At 40.8% G+C, this 8,889-nt stretch overlaps 1 protein-coding gene across 1 annotated transcript; it reads right to left on the bottom strand.

Annotated features, from left to right (window-relative positions):
• Positions 1-1,826: 1,826 nt before the first annotated feature.
• Positions 1,827-8,464, bottom strand: LOC146390721 (E3 ubiquitin-protein ligase TRIM39-like). Its single transcript, XM_084923716.1, has 10 exons — positions 8,389-8,464; positions 7,045-7,279; positions 6,079-6,445; positions 5,858-5,953; positions 5,530-5,763; positions 5,294-5,441; positions 5,184-5,210; positions 5,025-5,089; positions 4,760-4,882; positions 1,827-4,032 (listed from the first exon to the last, which is right to left on the bottom strand). Exons 1-10 carry the CDS (start codon positions 8,402-8,404, stop codon positions 3,631-3,633), a joined length of 1,713 nt encoding a protein of 570 aa, XP_084779842.1. The 5' UTR covers positions 8,405-8,464; the 3' UTR covers positions 1,827-3,630.
• Positions 8,465-8,889: the final 425 nt, after the last annotated feature.

Raw genomic sequence — 8,889 nt, 5'->3', positions numbered from 1 at the left:
TTAATCACATCACGAGCGTTGCCATCCTTCTGTTTTCACTGTTCCTCAAACCCACCCCCACTCTACCTTTTTCTCCCTCCTTCTCATCTAACCTCAGATATTACAGAAAATGCGCTGGGACTTAAAGGATTCATCACGAACTCACGCGTATCCCTGCTATAATTAAAAAATGTTTTGTTTTTTAATTAGTAAATGACTATTAATGGTGATAGCGGGTACAAATAGCTTTTTTCCCCTTTTAAACATTCATCAATTTAGACAGGTATATCGCCATGGTAACTTATGCTGTGAACAGGGTATGTTTCGGATTAGAGATCAAGAGGTATGAAATCACCGCCTACTGATGGACCAGTGCTCCAGAAAATCACCATCACTGAAGATTCCTCAGACTTCTGAGTGGGTGTAAATTTTTAACAGCATCTAAAGTGTTGATGTCTTCCCGATGAGCATCATTCACAGACACATCTTTATTCCCAACTTTACTGGTTTTATTTCCTTTATTGTTCCATAAATATCCTAAAACAGAGCAGGTACTTGCAGTATTTTTGTGTAGTTGTGGATTGAATTCACTCAGAGAGTTACATTTATTCTTTACTCTCAGATCATTAAAGACACTCAAGCCTGCAGCTGAGAATAAAAAGTAAAACTTGCTCGACATTAATTTACTTACATACTTTACTGTAATCCATCAGACTGTGCTTTGTCCAAATGAGAGAGCTCTGTTAGAGAGATGCGTTAATTTACACAGTTTGTATTTTTCTTTTTTTTCCTGCCTTCCAAAAAGCTAAAATGTATTAGCATAGTGGCGCTCTTCCAGTCTTTCTCACCAAAGTGTTTAAAGCGCTCGCACATTCATTCTGTCTTTAATACTAAACTACTGCGCAGAGCTTTTCCTCGCACACCCACCCACGCTGCAGCTTTGTCTTTTAGTCCGTATTGTGTGTTTAACCTCTACACCACCATTTGTGATTGGTCACATTCTGACACCTTTCATGTGCATGCCCAGTGGAAACACTGAGTTAACTTATCGTGTTGATAACCAGCTTTGTGTGTCCGCTAATCCTGATTGTCGATGTTAGGTTCAGCATACTCAGGGTATTTTCCATTATCTGGATCTGCTCACTCTGATTCAGAACAGGGCCCAGGCCTAGTAAAATGAGCAGAGCAACAATTATAGAAGGGAGGAGTAAAACCATAAAGATGCCGAGTACTTACGTCTGCTCACATCCAGCAGAACTGTGCTCTGACGTCGGACTCAGAATCGCTTAAATATTTATAATACTCTTTGTTTATTATAAAATGTTTGATGTAATTTTTTTTTTACCGAACACACACCACATCTGTTTAATCCTTTTTCTGTTAACAGGGTCTAAAGAAACTTTTAACTAACAGTTATATGACCTGTGCACATTTTTTTGTTTCCATGATGGGTCTGATGGTGGATGATCTCTATCATATGGCTCAGTGTTTCTAATGAGGTAATAAAGGAAGCACTAAAGCATGTTTTTAAGTAATTAGAGGAGCTCTTATGAGGCCTTCTGGATCATGCACTCATAGGGCCCTCTGTTGATGTGATCTGTGTGTGTTCTGAGGTGCCGGGATTTATGTTTTACTGTGTGCAAGTGCGGAAAAGTAAGTTGTTCAGTTTGTTGTCTGGGCACTGATATAGGATATGTTTCAGGGTGAGCTTTAGGTACTTTCAGCACAAATCTGATGAAATGCAAGAGTTTTTAAAGTCAGAACGTCTCAGCATGCCTTAGAACAAACCAAAAATTAAAATGTATATTCTGACAAACCTGTCTGATGACATAGAACATCTGAACAACAACGTCTGAAAAATACAAAAAACAAATACTAATTCAAGGCCTTAATGTTCAAACATTAAAGCTGGATTTCTCCTCTATGTGAAGCCTGATGTGTGTGTCATAATACATAATGAATATAATGGTGAGGTGCAGCTTATTTAGACCTCACATTAAAATATACAACAAATCAGCTTCCTTCAAAATAACAGGACCCAAAAACGCTTCCTATATTTGAGTTTTGTTTGTTTTTCTTTTTTTTCCCCCAAAAAAACTAGAATTTATTTTCAGTTTCAACTTTTGCATCTCAAGTACAGTAAATACCAGTCTAGTAGTATTTTGTAAAGATTTGAATAATAAAAGTTAAAAACCCACTTTGCACACACTTCATGACAGAGAGAGCAAAACTTACTCCCATCTTACAGGCTGTACAGGTTTTTGCATGCTAGGGTTTGCACACTCAAACAGAAGTAACTTGCTATGTTAGCCAGTGGCAGGGTTGCTTAATAACATTGTGCACACTGTTCACATCACCTGTGGAACAAAGACGCCTGCGTGAGACTCAGACTAAAGTGTTAGTGCCTCTTCCAGCTGCACTAACACAATCTAGTAAGAGTGGCTGGATCCAGGCAACTAACCGCTCTTACTAGATTGTATGATGTCATCTCAACAAGAACAAATTAAGTTGCTGAATTTCATGCAGATGCTACATGATTTAATTACGTTCACCATAAAAACATGGAATTATTTAGTTCAAATTACAAGTTTGGATCTTGTGCATGTAACAACCACCCAATTTCATTTTTTTGAGTCGGCTCACGAAATTCACAAGATCACATTAGATGTCAAACCACAGGAAAATCAGTGGGGTTACAAGAGGCAGACAACCACACCACGTGTATGCTGTTACTATTTCTTATGGTTTAACTTGTCAAGGACAACAACATAAAGCATCATCAAGCATAGCTTTCCTACTTTTGTTAAGTCTGTATTGACAGATTAATGCCATTGTGGTTCGTGCTGTTGCCTCAGAGCAAGAAGATCCTGAGTTCAAATCCACAATGTGGCGAAGTTTGCAGTGGGTTCTCTCTGCGTACTCTGGTTTCCTCCACAGTTAAAAGTCATGCAGTTGTAAGGGTAACTGGTTATTCTAAATTGCCCAAAGGTGTTAAAGTGCAAATGATTGTTTGTCTCTGTATGATTGACTGGCGACCTGTCTAGGATGTACCCTGTCCCTCTTGCCCTATCACTTCCGCAGCCCAGATAAAGATAAGAAGATGGGTGGATTGGAAGTTGCCGTAAATCCATTGATTTTTTTTGGTTGAACATTACTTAATGTGAATACAACATGTACTACAGACATAAGTTACATTTCATTCATTCAACAAGATTATCATTGGTGTAACAAGCAAATATTTTACCAGTTCATGTAACAAGACTGACTTTTGATGTGCCAAAGTGTTTAAACAATATAAGATGGATTTAAATAAATTTAATTAGACTAACGTGGTGCAAACATGTTGATTGAACAAAAGTCAAATTAATTGAATGTTAATGTTAATATTATGTTAAACCTACACACATATATCGTGTTGACACAACACAATCAAGATGGATTAATATAACATGATTTGTTTAGATGGAATATAAGTGGCAAGATAAAATTACGTTCATCCAATGAATTATTTTTTTGAGTGTGGACTGCCTGCTAACTCAGACATGTGACATGTGGTTTCTGTAGGAACAACAATTTTAATCATCTAGGGGAAGCACTTGTTTAACCAAAAATGGTTCAGGAATGAGATCTAAAACATTAGTTAGCGTCACATCATACGGTTAAATCGATGCCTGTGTCCTGTTCTTCCCTGACACCTCCCTCGAGAGGACAGATAACCAGCGGGGCCACGTTTCTCCCGTTGTTTTGAACACAGGGGTTGAAATACGGGTAGAGAGGCTCACTGAAGCTGCACCCGCCGTAAGTATAAATGTGAGTCTTTGCCTCTGCGTCATAGAAGGACACCGACCCTTCCTCATAGTTCAGGAATATGCTGACTTTCTTGGGGATTTCGTGAAGGTTGAGGGTGACCGAGGGTCCGGCGCAGGCGCTCAGACTGCCACCTTTTCGCCGGCAGATCGCCCAGTAACCGTTTTCAGGATGAACTGTGATGGCACCTTTCCTGTTGGTGGACTCCTGGGCCACACCAAGATCCCAGTCTGTTTTATCCCCAACCTGAAACACGGTGTACAAAGAATTAGATGGAAAAAGCAAGAGGAAGAGAAAATAATAACCACTATGAGTAAACAATTCATAGCTTTTTTTCTCTGTTGGAGGTAAAACGTACATTACTTTCTTTATATTTTGCTAAGAAAATGGGACATTGGTGAAGAGATTTATTAAATTGTGCAAACATACATGTAAATACAGTATATAATGCAAAAACAGAGTTTGTATGTTGGCTGCCTTCAGGTAATCCCACAAAGTAGAGGTCTGGGCTCTAGGGAGGCCAATCCATGACTCACTGTTTCACTGTGTGTTTTTCTATCCAAGTAAGCTTTTACTGCACTGGCAGTGTATCCAAGGTTTATTCTCATGATAAGAAATGAAGCTATTGGCAGTCATACACCTCCAAGATGGCATTGCAAATCTGAGGGTTCAATTTTGACAAGATTTGAAACACCGCTGGCTGAAATGCAGCCCCAGCCATGACAGTAATGACCAATAATTTGAAATTTGGAGTCATCCCTCCATCAGACCTGTTTCTACTGGTTTTCAGTCCAGTTCTTCTCTAATCTGGCATACCTTAGCCTTTCCTTGACAGCCACCCTTCAACTGACACCACCTCCGATGAGTCTTCAGTGAACTGTTGATGGATCAACTGAAGGGCTAGAAGAATCTCTGGTATTTGTTGGATTTTTTTCTATTTCTTAAGGACATGACTTTCAGATCCTGATCCCACCTGAACTACCCAGTAGCGTCTTCCAGATATGAAGCTTTGTTTCCCCAAAATGCAGACGCAGGAGTCAAACCGTTGGGGACTGTCTGGGAGCAGAGTCTTCTTCTTCTGGCTGGTGAGGCTCACCTGAGGATCAACAATGGGCTCATCATCGCTGCCAAAGAAACTTTCATTCTGAATCTCCTTCTCCACTTGAGCATAAAAAGCTGACAAAATCAGCATGTCCATCTAAGTGTGCTTGATAGAGTCAGTGATTATAGGGTGATACCTTCTTTTTATCTGGGGACAGAACCAGCCAGCCTGAAGCTGTCTCGGGATCCAGGGTCACATTGACTGCAGATACAAGAAGAAAACAGCAGGTCAGGTACTGATGAAGCTCAAATAAATTTATAGGAAAAAATGTCTAACTATATATTTGTGATCATACCTGCATATGCACTCATCTTGTCCACTTCTGCATGTCAAAAAGTTAAAGAATTAGATAATATACTTATTTTTACAATGATTTGTTGTTCATGTTGCTGTAGGGTTACTCACCCTCTGCTGAGAGTTTGTTTGCAACTTCCTGGCACATGTCCCCCAGCATAGAAACGGCTCTCCTGACCATCCCCAGGGAGTTATCAGAGTGCACTGCCACCTCTGACCAATCTCTGGTGGCCGGGAGCCTGCTCAGAGACGGGAAACTCTAAAAGCAGAAGGGAGCTTTTTGTGAGCACCAGCTTTAAGATGCGGATGCAGCATAAAGACGGTAAAATGCAGCAGATAAATCTGACCTGTAGGAGGTGGAGCGAGCTCCGCGTGAGCTCCAGGTGCTGCAGCTCGCTGCTCCTCGTCTGCAGTTCGTGGATTTCCTTCTCCAGCTCTTCAAGCAGCTCCTCAGCTTTCCTCTCGGCTTCCATCTGCCTCTCCTCGAGATCCTTGGCGAGCTCGGCCTGCTGCCTCTCGATGGCGGTTATCAGCATGCTGCAGATCTGAGAACTGCTCTGGATCTCTCTCTCGGTGGCCCTCTATTGATTAAAATTATCAACTAGATAAATAAACAAACTGATAAATGAACTGTTTGGTTGCAAGCCTGACTTTTTGAACCAATCAACGACCTACTTTACTTAGATCCACTGGACTTTTGATGTCTTCCATTTTTTTCAGCCTGTCCTGGATCATCTGTTGGATGTCGGACTTTGTCTCCCTCAGATTCATCTGGAGAAGATCAAACAATGTAAAAATGAGACAGTGAGAAGAAAAACGCACAAAAATCTGTGAGCTCAGGAAACCCCCCCTCCCTCCCAAAAAACGCAGGGCAAAGGAAGAAGCTTTTCCCTCACCTTCACCCTCCTGCTCTCCTTCTCCATGGGGACAATCTTGTGGTGCTTGTGGTCGCCCTCTGTGCATTTCGAGCACACAGGTGTGTGATCCTGCTTGCAGAACATTGTCAGGGGCTTGTTGTGCTTTCTGCACAGGTGGCTGGTATTGAAGATTGCTGGATCTGTGAGGCAGTGTCTCTGCAGCGCTGGATCTCTCTGGTGAGGCACGAGGTGAATCTCACAGTAAGACGCCTGACACACCAGACACGATTTCACCGACGGCGCCTTGTTCCCGTGGCAGACGTCACAGGGCACGTCTTCACGGTCTGATAGCTGGTGTGCCGGGGGCTGGACGTCCTCCCCATGCATCAGTGTGGGTGACAGAGACCTTTTGAAGATAATGTTAAATATCATTGAATATATTCAAATATATCTGCCATCTGGAAGAGAACACAAAACGGTACAAGACAATACATTCAAATTAAGGGACTCTGGTGTGCCTGAAACACAATGCATAGCCAGCTGGACATGGTGTAAATATGCACTGTATGTGACATTGCAGGCCATGGTCAATATATGTGGCATTTAAGGTAGAGTAAGGCTCTATAATCAAGTTAGGTTGGATATTAGCCAAATTAAGATATGTCGGTTTCCTTGTGAAAGTTTTTAACAGAGCTAACTTCTTGGCTAATGCTAACTAAATGGGCAGACAACGTGATTGGTCAGTTGATCCTGGATCTGCTTCCTACTCCACAGCCATGAAATCACACACAATTAAAGCAGTTTTAAGAAATTAATTCTAATTCAGCATCGTGAATGCAGGGACTGGTGTACACACATTTACTGTATGTCTCTCATTTTGTATATTATTATTATTATTTATTTATTTTTAACACCGTACATTACTGCCCTCACTTTTGTTGAACTTGTACAATGGCAATAAAGATACTGGGATTGGGACACAAAGAGTCTGGAAGTAAAACAGACCTTTTGAAGAATTCAATCATGTCGGAAAAAGCTCGGTTGATCCTCAGCTCCGGTCGCTCTTTGAACGTCTCTTTGCACAGCGGACACTCCGACTTGTCCTTCGTGTCCCAGTAGCCTTCGATGCAATCCAGGCAGAAGTTGTGTCCACACGGGATTGAGACGGGATCTGTGTAGGTGTCCAGGCAGATGCAGCACCGGAACTGATTCTCCAATGGTACCGAGGCCATGTTTGTCACTGGAAAATACCACAAAAAAGTCAGTCCTGTCTGTCCTGTTTGCAGATGGTAGCTGGAGGCATAGTTCAAAAGTATATTTAACATCTTGACAGATCCTGGCAGCCTTTTTCTTTTTTTGTGTTGTGGTTGATTTGTTTTGAATCACGTTTTAAATATGTGACATCACATGTCTGCTCAAGATAATAGACTCTCGCTTGCTTTTGTCTGCTTTAAATAGAAAACTTGAAGTCTGAAACTGCTGCTTTATCCATCCTTTCATTAAATTTAAAACATCCATTTTTGTTTTTGAGTCAAAAAGGAATGAAAGCTCGCAGTTACAGAGCAATAAAAAATCCCAACACAGACTCTGCAAACTACAGATGAACCTCATTTAATGGTGTTAACTGAGCTGTGATCATGTAACGTCTGGTTCTGTTTCTACCAGCCAAAAAAGCTGCAGAATGGATTTTAAGATCATCATTGAAGACGTCTAGAGGGGACCTAAATCTGACTATTTGTTTCCAACAAATATTCCAACATGTTGCACCAGCAAAAAATCAAGACAAAGTGCACTTTTGCAAATACTCAGTGTGAATACTGCAATAAAAGTGTGTCATGTTACAGAGGCTGACACCACTTACACTTAACAGACTAGTTTGTTTCCACTTTTAGCGCAATATGTTGCTTTGAATCAAACTTTGCAAATCGGCTCTTTTTCAGGACAGGTTCAGTCGTTTTAAGCTCCCTGTGCTGATTGTCCGACTTCTTACTGCTCATTATTCCAAGACACCACAGAGGGATCACCCATCCAGCACAATTATTTTCTATATTTACCAATGAGTATAAAATACTGAAACTCAGACAGATTGTTGTAGATTCCTGTTTCCCACACCAGAAAACTGAGCTTAAAAACCTAAATGCGACTGATTAAGTAGCTCATTTTTGTTGTGTTGTTTTAAAACATGTTTCTAACCATTCATGCCATTTACTATAACTCAGTAACTACATTTTTGAGTAAAAGTAATCTGATACATTTAAAGAAAAGCCTCAACTTGGTATACATTGTTTCCTCTCACAGTTTACAGTTTCATCTTCCAGTTTCTGCAGTGTAATAATAATAACATTGTACCTGTTTGGGTGGACATGCTGGCAGCTCTGATCCTCACAGATGCAGCTCGTACTGTGTAGTTCACATTCAGCCTACAGAGACTTAAATACTCCTCACAGGTGCTCTTTCTTTGTGCTGAGATTATTTACACGAGCTCCTCCCTGAGTTCATTCTCACAGGTTTTGCAGTCAGTCTGGTGTTTCTGGTTCTTCAGCTTCAGCTGCTGACTCCACTGTAGGTCATCCATAGCAAGAAATAAGGCGCAGTGATTGAGCAAACAGAGGTTAAAGCAGGGACCGAAGTTTTGGAGTCATCTGTGTCACAACACTGAACTCTTATTGTAACGTTGACAAAGTTTCATCTGCTGCCTGCTACACTACACCATGCAAACATTCCCAGGTTTTTTAGCGTAGCAAGAAAATACAAGTGAACACCTACGTGATAGTAGCATCAACTTTACTTTGTGAAGTTACTATCATGTGTTTATATTGATTAAACATAATGATATAGAATAAAACAAAA

Source organism: Perissodus microlepis, chromosome 3 (assembly GCF_051167445.1).
Source record: "Perissodus microlepis isolate ML-2025 ecotype Zambia chromosome 3, ASM5116744v1, whole genome shotgun sequence".
NCBI lineage: Eukaryota > Metazoa > Chordata > Actinopteri > Cichliformes > Cichlidae > Perissodus > Perissodus microlepis.
Note: the sequence above shows the minus strand (reverse complement) of the source record. Positions and strands in the feature narration are given on the sequence as shown.